The 13,522-nt window shown below is 35.2% G+C and overlaps 1 protein-coding gene across 2 annotated transcripts in view; it reads left to right on the top strand.

The window, feature by feature from the left end:
• Positions 1–13,522, top strand: part of NHLRC2 (NHL repeat containing 2) — a 36,777-nt gene that overhangs the window by 1,482 nt on the left and 21,773 nt on the right. For both annotated transcript variants that reach the window (XM_040607642.1, XM_040607641.1), the window contains exons 2-5: positions 715–867; positions 7,487–7,942; positions 10,295–10,416; positions 12,212–12,341. In XM_040607642.1, coding sequence (XP_040463576.1) covers positions 715–867; positions 7,487–7,942; positions 10,295–10,416; positions 12,212–12,341 — 861 coding nt within the window. The remainder of the gene's footprint in view (positions 1–714; positions 868–7,486; positions 7,943–10,294; positions 10,417–12,211; positions 12,342–13,522) is intronic.

Genomic DNA, 13,522 nt, shown 5'->3' with positions numbered 1-13,522 from the left:
AATGTTAAGTGATAATAACAGCAGGCTGTATTCTAGGATATTTATTTCTTGTCTTGATGTCAGTTGCTAAAAGTAGAGGAACAGCAGTTACCAGTGAGAGAAGAATGCTTTCGTGTCTCATATAAAGTGGTTAAAATAAATGACCAGTAGTAGTATCAGGTATATCTGAAAAGGTTGTACTTCTTCCCATCTAATAGAATTAGTTTAAATGTCATTGCAAACTTTGAAAATCAAGATCAAAACTATAAACACAAAATTATTTCAGTCATCTCTTTACAAAACTGTTGGAAAAATCATTAAGAGTTTAACAGGTTTTTTTAATTCACTAGGATTTATATGAATTTTAAAAAATCAATTGTTTTCCATTGTTAGGGGTTGAATAATGTAGATAATGTTTTAAAATGTATGATAATTGTTCTGAGGCTTGTATATTCTTTCAACTAAGAGGTGCCTATTTAAATATATAAACTGTACTTTCAGTATCACAGTAAATCTTGTTAATATTTATTTTTGTTTACTAATTATGAAGAATTGTGGAACATAAGGGTGACTTGGATAAATATAAGGCTTTTGGTTTGCTTTTCTACCTACATAGAAAGGGATGTTGAAGTTTAGGTTTTTTAAGTTAAATGTACCACGAACATTTTATGGTGGTATGTCATTTATGTATGTTGCCCTTCCCTTAACTGGTTATCACTGTTTTCTGAATTCCAGATCTACAGTGGTTAAACACTGAAGGTCCTATTTCTCTTCACAAAGACCTTTGTGGAAAAGTTGTGGTGTTGGATTTCTTTACTTACTGCTGCATCAATTGCTTGCACCTGCTGCCTGATCTCCACGCATTAGAGCACCAGTACTCTGATAAAGGTAAAAGTGCTTTGGCTTGCTTAGAATAGAATTTCCTGGCAGTGTTGCAGGCAGAGTAGCTGAGTCACTTTGTTGCTGGTTACTAAACAGTTGGCAAAATTTCAGGGGAACCTAAAAATGTCTTCTAATCTTTTAAGCAGCCTAAAAAAGGTGACTGTGTATACTGCCATCACATTTTTAAATGGGGTTAAATAAGGTATCTGTTGTGTCCATGTAATTAAAGAAACAGGTTATGCGCTTAAAGCCCAAATCTGATATCCTAATGAATAAAGCTATTAGCAAAAAGCTACACAAGGGTGTAAGATATGGGCTCAGAATTGTATGTAACCATCTACGCTTGACCTAGGAACCAATTCTGAGAAGAATATAGTAAAGGTGGTAGGATGGATATACTTAAGATTACTTGTTTTTTTCTGTTCTAACTGAAATGGCAATATATGTAAGCTTGGTTTAGGATTTCTTTGGTATTGGCATCATGTTATATACCAGTAATAGTTCTGTGTTCTAGAGAGGGAATTAAACTCTTTAAAGTCACATCTGAGATGAAATCTATCTCTCTCTGAGTGAATAAAAATGCAGGGTAATTACTATTTAGAATGCAGTCTCTTGTCACCATGATGACTTGTCAGAGATAAGCTGTGGTCTTGCGCAGAATGTATCAGCTACTCACTTATCTTGGATATTTTAATAGACTGAATAGTGAGATGAAGAACAGTGTTATTTTCAGCCCTAAAAATATTGTATTAAATATAATGTATATGTAGTAAATAACATTATCTTACAATGTTTAAGTCTCTGATTCTCTATTGGCATTTCTGAAGGGGTTTAGTTTTGGCAGCATTTATTTTCATGTGTTACCTTCTTTCACTAGAAAAAGAAATTACAATGTCTTTGAAATTTCAAGTTCTTTAAATAGTTCACATACATGCTAGGTTTACATAGTGCCTTACAGGAGACTCACATAAAGAAATTTTTCTACTTTGGAAAGTGTAGCTGATTGCTTTGGAGAAATTTGAGATCTGGTAAAATATTTCAGCTATAAAGATCTTTAATAATGAAAAACTCATGGCATTTTTTTGAGAAGGAGGCAGTTTTAAGTGGAAGATGGTTAGCAAATGGTAAGTGGACTGTGGTGGATATCAGGCATACTGGGAAGAAGGGCTAGGTTGAGATTTCAGAAGCTTACATTGACGTTCATAGAATTAATACCTTTAAATTATAAACATTTTTGTTATAGTGTTACTGTATTAATATGCCTGTCATATCCTTAATCTGTTTTTTAAGACAAAGCTGTTAAATCAGTTGACAACAAAATACTCATTTTAACAACCTTTCCCCACAAGCTTTCTCTTTGAAGTATTTGACCATATACTGTTGTAGAAGAGGCTGCAGCACTCAGGACTGAACTGAAGGTCCACTTGGAGATAGAGGTTTTGTTTGACTTGTATTAAACTTCCTGTCATAGGAGTTATTACTTAAAGAAAGTACTTTGCTGATAGGTGATAAATTCTTTTTGCATTTGAGCTATTTTTATAAGTTCTTTTTGGATTTGAGCTATCCTCTTCCTACAGGGACCAGTGTAAGAAAAAAGATACTTGGGGTGAGTGGAGGTAAAAGGAAAGAAGAGCAGGTGTGTGCAGCATTAATCTTAAATTTAATCCATTAGGAAACAGGATAGCAGGATTCAGGAAGATTCAGGAAGAGATTAAGGTGCTTGACGGTTCAAACAAAAAGAAAAAGATTCTTTTTTTAACTATAGACAACCTTTTGGTTGTTTTCTGCTGTTTTCATGTTTTGATTGTCAGATTATTTAATCTTTCTCTGCTGTGCTAAATTTGTAAATGTTAGCATTACAATAATATGTATGATATATCAAGGCAGTAAGGGTTGTGTTTTTTTAAGCCATAGAGAAATCCTTCAGTAGATGGTCTTATGTCAATGTGCATCTACTTCACCAAGGGCAAATGTGATTTCCTAATCACTAGGAGAAAGAGAAGGGGAGAGTTGTTGACTTGAGAAACTTGCAAAAAATAGAAGTTGAAGAATAAAGCTAAAGTAGAAAGGATGTCAGCCATATCAAAAAGTGCTTTAAGAATGTCTAGATATATTAGTGCAGGTATCTTGGTATTCAGCCTTATTCTGCAGTTTCATTCTGTTTTAATCACTTCGATATTTATTTACACATTTCATGTATATATTTACCGTGCCATAGAAGTGACAGAGGGTGCTGACCTAGCAGACAGTTAATGTCAGAATGAAAACAGGCGTCTTAACTCTGACAAAGCATCTTTCTCATAATGCATTTGGATCTTTAATTGAATGTTTGAAGGAATGTTGCCTATACTTTTCTGCAGAGCTAAGAACAAACCTCAATATTGACATAATGTCTTTTTTTGATTGTAAATTGTGTGCTTACATTTTTGGTACTCTTGATTACTTTTCTTATGTGGTTCAAATGCCCTTTTAGATGGAGCCTGTTGCAACTTCAGCAGTGTGATCATCAGACACGAGAAGTCTGAACACCAGGAACTGTAGTTTTAGGGTGATCCTAAACCATTATATGTATCATTGTACGTATGTACATAGTTCTGTTGTCTGGAACTTCAGGTGGTCTGTTTCAGAATGAAAACTGCTTTCCATAGGATCAAATGTCACCTAACATCTTTATCTGATATGTTCTCACTGCTATCTTCAGTGGTGCTATTTCTGTATTTCAAGTGGCATTCAGAAAGTTATTTTAAAACCCAGTGCATATTCAGTTCATGTTATCAGCAGTCCAGAAATGACTTCTATAAGAGGGAGTGCTTTTTAATATTCAGAAATAGCTTGGCTTAAATCCAGTGTTGTGCTCTGTTGTAATCCTTCAAAGAAAGTGTTTTAAACGGTGTGCATATTCTTTTGTCTCAGCATAGCATCCGTCTGTTTCCACAAGAATTTTCTTCATGAGAGAATGTTTTAATTTACTTGTGCTGTTTAGGTGTTAAGTATAGAATTGTCTTTCTAGCTTTAATGGTATTTTTGAAAGGCAAACATAGGCACTGCTGCTGATCCTGTTACAGTTAAAATATTTGACCTGCTGTTTGGAGTTAAACAATTAATGATGCTACAACTTCAGCTGTCTGATATTGAAACATGCTGCACCTATAGGATTGATAAAGGCTGTATCAGAGTGATTTTTAAAATTCTATATTTGTGAAATTGTTATATTCAACCAAGTCTTTCATTGTGCAGCACTTTATTTACCCTTTCCTGTTGTCACATTGAAGATTATGTTCTTCTCCATTAACTGTTTTATGGTTGAGGAGAAGGGCTAAAAGAAAAAAATAGTTTTCTGTTTCTCTGTAACTGAATAAAAAGACAACTTGAGATTAAATTATTTTTTTTAGAAGGAAACAAACTCATCCGAGCTCAAATAGTACAACTATTTAAGACCTGAAATATTTGCCTTTCTTACATTTCTACCACAAAACCAGAGGTGAGGGTAGAACATAGATGTCCAGCTAGCCAGATTGCACCTCTACTGTGAAGGTAGGAGAAAAAGCATGAAATTAAACACCACATTTCATTCCAAACCATGTCCTTGGGTGCAGTTGTTGTAGTTGTTACTTTTGGGGCCCTGGTTCAGGCCCTCACTGACAGAGGGCAGGTTTCACTGTTCTTGCAATGGCAAACTCCACTGACTGCAACTGCAGGGCTTTTGGACTGTTCTACAAAAGCATCTTATTTTTACATATTTGCTTGAAGTTTTACAAATAGTTAAGCCATTTAATGGATTAGGTGGTAAATGCCAAATAACGGTAATGATCTGATGTATAAACTTCCCGTTTAGAATGAATTGTTGTGTGGCATGTAACAATTGATGCTAAATGAAATAAAATATGTGGACTTATTGTGGAAAAAAGTACACTTTGTGTGGATTAAAAATGAAAATGTTAGACTGCTAAATAAATAAATTTATTTTCTTTCATTAGGAGAAAGGTGCATTATGCAAGCTGCAAAAAGTTATCTGTGGGTGGCTTTCCTTCTCAGGGAACTAATTCTGGATTTTGATAATTGCAACTGGAAAAGTAAAGAGAGAAAAACTAGAGTAAAGAGGAGTACTGTTCTAGCAACTATGAGAAGCTAGAAGATGAGAAATAAACTTGTTAGCAAGGTGACTGAAGACATTTAGATTATGTTTTGGTTCGATTCGTGATAAACTGATGAAGTCTCTTCCTGTTGTAACAAATAGCTATATTTGAATGAGAACAAAATTGCCTTCTAAAAATTGTTTCTGCTACTACAAGGAGCTGAAACAGTTCATACTCTCAAGTCTTCTTAAAGCTTTGCTGAGAAAACATTTATTTAAAGAATTGCCTTTTCCAGATGAGTTTCCTTTCAGAAGGGCTATTTCCATTGGCTGTTGTTTAGGGTAAAGCGTAACAATATTAGAGTAAGCACCAAATAACATAACTTGCTTACTTAGAAATGCACATTGCACATCTGCCTTTACCCTTTATAACTAGAGTATATCCTGCTTATCTAACTTCAGTAGCTTTTCAACCAAGCCTATTTTGTCTGTAGGAGCACAATATAGTGTTTTGCATTGCAGCGAGTATTTGAGCACAAATTATTCTGATTTAAGAACCTTTTGAAGTTCTTCAAGGATCTACACTCATATTGTGGAGTATAAGCATCATTAGAATTGGAGTAGTTTGCCACCATGCCACCCTGTACAGACTCCAAGTCTTCGCTTTTTGGTATTACTGGAAAAATATGGTACTGTAAGGAATCTACCTGTAGACATTGGTGACGTGGGAAGTAAGAAAATGCCACAGATAATTGAATGCTACTGATAAAAGCATTTTAAATGCTAAATAAATATATAAATACTTTTTCCCACTTGGCTGGGTGGAAAAAAAAAAGAGAAACTACTTTTTTTTTGTTGTGTCAAAATAATTTCTAATACTGCAGCAAAATTAACTCAAATTGAGTGTCTACTCTAAGGATATTTTCCTTGCCCATTTAATTTCACTCCTGTCCTCAAAGTAACAAAAAAGGTCATGTGAAAGTTTAGAACTTTCACTTGGACAAAGGTAGAAAGGTCCCAGTTGTTATTTGTGGTTACAAAATACTTGCACTATCCAGAAACATGATTGATTTTTGGATAAGTAGTAAGGTTAGTGTCTAAGGATTTCCATTAGATTAATAGTTGTGGTTTAAAATTATTGCGGCTTTCTACGACTGCATGGGTACTGTTGTTACCTTTCTTACTTCAGTTACAATTGATAAGTTGCTTTGACTATAACAAGATTATGCTTATGGTTAATAGTATTTTTTAAATACAAAGTGAGGTGAAGTATGGTATTGATGTGATATGCAGTTTACTTCATTTGTTGGAGATTATACTAGTGAAACATAATTTAAAGCCCTGAAAAAGGATGCAGGTCCCTTTGGGGGGTTTCTTTCTCTCTTGTATTTTTGTTCCTAGAAAGTACTGAAAAGCAGCCTGACTGAAGGCAGGCTCTTCATTCTTTTTTTGTTGCATAGGAAGGGGCTGTTTACATAATAATCTAAATGGGGTGGAAGTAGATTTATTTCTTATCACAAGGGAAAAGCAGCTGAAGTCTGAGCCATAGATTTTTTATTTCTGTGTTTGAATTTTGTAAAACTAAGAAAATAAGCAAACAATTCAAGGAAGCTCACAATTATTTGTGTTTGATCAATTTTAAGGTTGGTATTATGTATGCAGTGTATATAAGCAGAATTATATTACATTATACTTATTCCTTCATACTAGGATTTCAAGTGCAATTATCCATGCTGTGGGAAAACCTAAACTCTTCATTATTAACCAAATACAGAAATGAAGTTAAACATTTTAAGGGGAGGGGAAAAAATCAATGATTTAATCCTTCTCTTTTCCTAACTTTTTTTTCTTTCTTTCTGGTTTTTGTGGGGTTTTTTTTTGGGTGTGGTGTGTGTGTGAGAAAAAGGGTTCAAGCCTGCCTGGTTTGTAACAAGTGGTATCTGTCATTTTGTCTTAGTTGTCAGTGCTGCCTTTTTATTTGAAATCTACAATACTGTAATGATTTCAGAGTTTATACTTTATTTTTTCACTGCTTATCTAGAGTTAGATATGCCAAGGTAACTTGGGACTTCGAGAGTTCAGTGTTTACTTGTGATTCCTAGTTAACTGTTGAAAAGAATTCATTTCCTACAACACCATAGCTGTGTATAAGAATCAAAGGACAAAAAGGTATCATAAACATCTGGAAAAAATGAAAGTATCGGTTGACCTGCTACAACTTACCCAAAATTATTTTTAATGTATTTTCTACCTTAGAATGTAGAGGTTCAGGAGCTAAGAACAATTTATGACATACTAGATCTCAACCAGCTGGGGAAGTAATGGTTCTCAATTTCAGTAATTTTACTGAAATAATATTTCAGAGTTTTGGTATTCTGTACACCTGGCTATCTGTGCTCCTACTGCGATGTAATTCCTTTTTGTTTGTTCAGGTCTTCTCCTTCTGGAAAGCAGTCAGTCATATTGTGAGATCACTGTGCCTCATTTTTACTTCTTTTTTTTATTCAAATACGAATATGTTCCAATGCATGACTTTATTTTTCCTTTCAGATGGTCTTATTATTGTTGGTGTCCACTCAGCAAAATTCCCCAATGAAAAAGTTCTGGATAACATTAAAAGTGCCGTTTTGAGGTATAATATTGTCCACCCTGTAGTAAATGATGCAGATGCAACACTGTGGCATGAACTAGAAGTGTCCTGCTGGCCAACTCTGGTAATTCTCGGGCCTCGTGGAAATATGCTGTTTTCCCTTGTTGGAGAGGGACACAGAGAGAAGTTGTTTTTATTTACTTCTATGACGCTGAAATTCTACAAGGAGAGGGGACAAATCAAAGATAACAGCATTGGAATAAAGCTATACAGAGATTCCCTCCCACCTTCTCCTCTGCTGTTTCCTGGCAAAGTGACCGTAGATAATTCAGGAGAAAGGCTTGTAATAGCAGACACTGGACATCATAGAATTTTGGTTACTCAAAAAAATGGACAAATTCTACACACTATTGGAGGTAAGGGTATATTAATATTATTACAGTAATTTTAGTTTAGGAGTAGAGTGTGTTTGCTGGGCCTACTAGGCTGATTCTTCTCTTAGAGGACCTAGCAGTTTATGAGCATTGCCAGATTATTATTTTTCTACTAAAATCACTTTTACTGGATGTGAGGGGTATATAGTATATATAGTACCGTCAGTGGGAGACTCTTAATGCAGTTGATTGAGATGTCTAATTTTTCTGCTTTGTTCTGTTGACTAAAGTTTGTATTATCATGTGATATCCAATATGAATTACAAAAAATACATTTTGTATTCTTCTGAAAGAGTTGCAAATGGGTTTAGATCGAAGGACATACATAACATCCAGCAACAAGGTAGGGAAAAGAAAAGAGACAGTAGTGCCTGCCTTTCAAATAGAAGAAATGAATGTTGAATTGTGGTGGTATGTGGGGAGGGTTTTGGTGTGGTTTTTTTCATTTGGTCATTGTTTGGTTTTCGGGTTTCTCTTGATGAAGAACGTTCTTCTGTAGGATTCCCTTCTGGTTTTTAGAGAAGGGGAGAATTATTAAGAACAGTGGCATTAAACTGGTACATAGGCACCTGAAAATGAAGTTGCCTTAGTATATATGAAAAGGCCTGTGTTCTCACACACAAGGTGTACCATATAAACAAGTTATGAAAACAGTGAAAGTTAAGTGTTTTAAATTTAGTTACATTTGTTACAAAGTTTATGTTAGTAACATTTAGGCTTTAAAAAACTCTTTAACTGTTTTTGTAAAATTACTCTCTGTTTTACCATGTAAATCAAGAAAATTTGCATGCTTTATTCTTTCATAAATGAAACTTTCAGACTTGTTCTTTTTTTATATTGGTACAGTGGTGAAAGTTACATCTTAATGCACCAAGTACATAGCTGTTAGGATAGTCCACTTACAAGCAACTGTAGTAAACAGATTTAGGAAGTGGTCGAATCCCCAGATCTTTGAAACCAGCGGTTCATTTATGTCTCAGAATCAGAAGCTGTACACAGAAGTGTCCTGTATTACTTAGTATGGTATTGGCCGATGCCTGTGCCATGACAGGATCCTACAAACTTGATAAAAATATCAATGGCACTGCTGTTTAAATAAAGGAAGAAACTTTCTCGCTATTTGAAGTAACAGTGCATTGGATAGACAAATTATACAAGTTAACCTGATACAGGCATTACTCTTAAGACCCTTCTCCTATGGGAAGTGCAGACAGGATTTCTTATGACAGAAGTGTGAGAATTTGGTTTCTGTTTGATATGTGAGATGAGGTTTCTGCTGACAAGCTACCCTTTAGTGTTCTGGGATAGTCATCAAACAGCAATTCAGAGGGAAGTGTCCTAACCTCTGAACTGGTACCCCTCCTTTCTGTGGCACTCCGTGCTATTCCCTTCCCTGGGGATGTGCACCCTAACGCTTACAAGGGGAGGTACTGGAATCTGGCACACCAGCACCTCAGTCCTTTGTGGTTGTTAAGATCTAAATTGTCTTCTGACAGTAGATGTAAAAGTCTGTGTATTTCAGTGACTCAGTTGAATGATTCAGTGGGCAGAAGGTAATGTAATGAAGTTGATAATACAGTAATAAATGTGGGCATACACAAAGGTTGAAATTACTATATTTGCATCATAAATCATGATGCACACATAACTCATATCTAAATGTCTTCTGCTGACACATACTGTTAATGACTTTAAATGTTACTCCCTCTGAAATATGCTTACCTTCATACTGTTATATTCACATCATGTTCCTTTCTATTTCTTGGTTGTTCTGTGCAGAAGACTCACTTCATCATTCTCACTGTTCTTTTCTGTAATTAGTTCTATGTCAACTTTTTCATAATTATTATTATTAATGAAAAAATGCTGCTAATCAAATATTAGTTTAATTTGTGATTACATCAAAATCTAAACCATTGAAATGGAGTTGAACTTCGGAAATTGAAGTTTTTCCTGCTGGCTTGCTTTGATGTAGTTGGGAATAAAAAAAAAGATTTAATTTTTCTTTTCTGTCTTCTGTTGTTGCTGTTGACCTTTAGTGCAAGGGAACAGAAACAGTTTAGACCCCTATTAAGACTTCTCTTTGGAAGATGAGGTTGAAGAAGCAGAGGAGTTGTGGAGAATGAGTTCAAAACTTCATAGTACCAGTCTATTGTAATTACATACCACAGTGACTAAAATGAGACTACACAAAGTATTAATAATGTAAACTCTAGAAGGTGCTGTGAAAGCATCTCTTAGAATATGTAATTCTCTTATGGGTTTAAATGTATGCACTTTATAATATTTTTCTTTTCTACAATTACTTTCAAGTTTGCTTTGTTTCATTTATAGGTCCAAACAGTGGAAGGAGAGATGGAAGGTTTTCAGAGGCAGCTTTCAACTCGCCACAAGGGATTGCTATAAAAAATAATGTTATTTATGTAGCTGATACAGAAAATCACCTAATTAGAAAGGTATATTTTCCGTAATGAACTTCAGCATTTAATCTCATACCTTATTCTACTTACACAGGTGAAAACTGACTACTCTCCAAATACCCTCAACATCAGGAAGGAAATTTGGCCCAATATCTTATAAATAAATGCTGTTGAAAACTGACCACTTTCCAAATACCCTCAACATCAGGAAGGAAATTTGGCCCAATATCTTATAAACAAATGCTGTTGCACAGTTTGTTTTTTAAAGGGCTGCATATACTTTTGTGCTTCCTTTCAAATTAATATGATATGCACTACTTGTTCTAGCATAACTGATTTTTTTTTTTTTTTTTTTTTTTTTTTTTCTGGTGACTCTTACTTTCCTGTTACGAGAAACATCTATTCTTAGTACTGGAAGTAAAAAATGTTTTTGTTTTACTTCCAGTACTATCAGAATCTTATCTAAAGTTATTGTACTGTGATGGTTCAGTGAATATCTAAACTTCTGTTAGCTGTTTGGGTATCTAAAGTACAGTTACCTGCTTTAATATCAGAATTCTCGGCATATGGATTTTTTTTGATTAAATGTTTGCAAGGTTTTATCATGTAAGAGTGTTATGCTTCAGATTATATAGTCATTGGATCTTACATTTGATTAGGTCAAATTTAGAATAATGGAAAGTTGTTTGTTGAAGCAATAGAATAGTGCCTCATTATTAAGTATTTTATGCATCTCAGAAAAGATTTTGTACTCAGATCCTCACCAGTATGTCTGAATTGTGATCAGAGGAAGTACATCCTTCCCTAATTTGTACTGTTAACGTGCCTTTGTACTGTCAGCCATGTTCATTGTGTTTTATTTAAAGGCACTAGTCCACAAACTCCCTGCACTGTATTCACTGTAGCTGGCTACCAGGTCTTATTCTGGAAAGGACCCAAGCTCCCTGTTGGTAAAGAAACATGTTACTAAAAATGAGTAGTTTGCATCTAGGTCATTATCTTAGTCATACTCATCACTGTAGCCTAAGGACTGCAGGAAATGAAGTGTTGCAGGTAGCAAAGACAGCTCAGAAACATCTGAAGATCTGGGTTGTACTGCTTCAGCATTTTTCATGATAATTCCCTCTCATTGAATGTGCCATGAGGGTATCCAAGAATTAAAGTAATACAACAGCTACAGGACATACTTTTAAATGTTTGTGCAGGCCATGGGCCTTGCAAAAAGAGTCTAGCTACAGATTATAAAATTTTGTGTGTGAAAGACTCCCTTTTTACATGAGCTTCACGATAAATTCATGAGAGGTATTGGAAGTCACTTAGAAAGTAACCAGAGGGGATTTAGGTTGCAGAAATGAAATAAAATATAAACATTTACTCTAGGGCATAAAATGAACTGCAAAAATAATGTTTTATACAGGTTATTTAGAAATGGATGATAGTGTTACACTAGTTGAATTTTTATGTTGTATTCCTATAGAAGTTTAAAATAAAACATCCACATCAATTGTCTGAGTATTTTTCTAGAAAATTTTGATGCTTTCTTCTACAACAGCTCAGCAAACCTTTACAGAGCAGTGTTAATGTTTTTTGCATGTGGAAGAAAATTCCAGGCACATGTTTTTCATGCTGCTTGCTGCTTCCCCCTTCCCCTCCACCAACACATCGGGAAGTGTTGTGGTGAAATTAATTATTTTCCTACATAAACAAATACCTGAAATTTGTTCTTTATTTATCAGCAAAAAATCTCCAGTTTTGATATTAGCTTGAATTAACTGTAATTGCAATCAAGTTAATTTTGTACATTCAGTGTATATAATTTTGCTTCTTGTAGATTGACCTGGAATTAGAGGTGGTGACCACGGTTGCAGGCATTGGGATACAAGGTGTTGATAAGGAAGGTGGAGCAAAAGCAGAAGAACAGCCTATCAGCTCTCCGTGGGATGTGGTCTTTGGAAATTCAAGTATTGTATCAGTTGAGCTTTTAACATCTCATATTTACACATGCATGACTGTTTACTAGATGTTTTCCTGTTTTGGTGATAGTCTGAGATACGAAAAAGTACAGGTTTACTTTACAACCGAGTCTGAAAAACAGTGGTTTCATTTGCAAGTGATAACTGCAGTTCTGCTTTGGATCCTGAAAAAATGTGAACTGTTACTTGCTACAAAAGAATTTTTCTTCCATCAAGTTATGTGACTGGTCCAAATACAGAAGGCAATTGTGATTGCTTTTGTTAGGCCCGTGCTTAATGCCAGAATCACTTAAGAAGCAGCTATGTTTTACAGGAAGTGAGCTTTGTCTAGAAGTTCCTTTCCTTGACTATACAGACATGTCTAACCACTTGTAAATATTTGAATTTAGGAAATAAAAATAATTTTAGTTGAAGATGTCTGTTTATTCCTGTTTAGGTGACATGAAATCATTAGACTCTACATTATGACAGAGTTGATCAGATAGGAGAGGAATACCTAAGAAAAAACCTTGCAAGCGTGAAGGGGTAAAAATTAAATCTTTGCACAATAGGGTGCAAGAATCAGCTTCTGAGGATTTAAGTAGCTTGCTTTCCTGATTCACTTAACACACCTGAGCTTGACATCACATAACTGCCGTGCTTTCAACTGTTACTAATTGTGAGTTGATACTCTATTTTCTCGTGTTTCCATTTCAGTATAATTTAGAACAGGGGTCCTCAAACTACGGCCCGCGGGCTGGATACCGCCCCCCAGGGTCCTCAATCCGGCCCCCAGTATTTACAGACACCCCCGACCCCCCCACCAGGGGTTGTGGGGGGAAACCAAGAAGCCGCAGATGGCTGCCTGCCACTTCATCCACACGCCAGCCCCCTGGTTAAAAAGTTTGAGGACCCCTGATTCAGAATCTGTGGGTGCCAGTTTCTTAACAATGACAGAACAGTGCTTTAATGTGGTGTAAAACCCTTGGGTCAGTATTTCAGGCATAAAAATTGACTTCCAGTATTGAGATTTCTTGAATCTGCAGATGAATGGTGGGGGGAAGTAGCACTATTTAAGTCTAATATCTTTAAATGAGAGATGCTTGCAAGATTAGTAAATTAAAACACTTTAGTGACCTGGAAGCATTTCTTACAGTCTTGGATCAGTTACAAAGGAGGAAAACACACTC

Source organism: Falco naumanni, chromosome 9 (assembly GCF_017639655.2).
Source record: "Falco naumanni isolate bFalNau1 chromosome 9, bFalNau1.pat, whole genome shotgun sequence".
Lineage (NCBI taxonomy): Eukaryota > Metazoa > Chordata > Aves > Falconiformes > Falconidae > Falco > Falco naumanni.
Note: the sequence above shows the minus strand (reverse complement) of the source record. Positions and strands in the feature narration are given on the sequence as shown.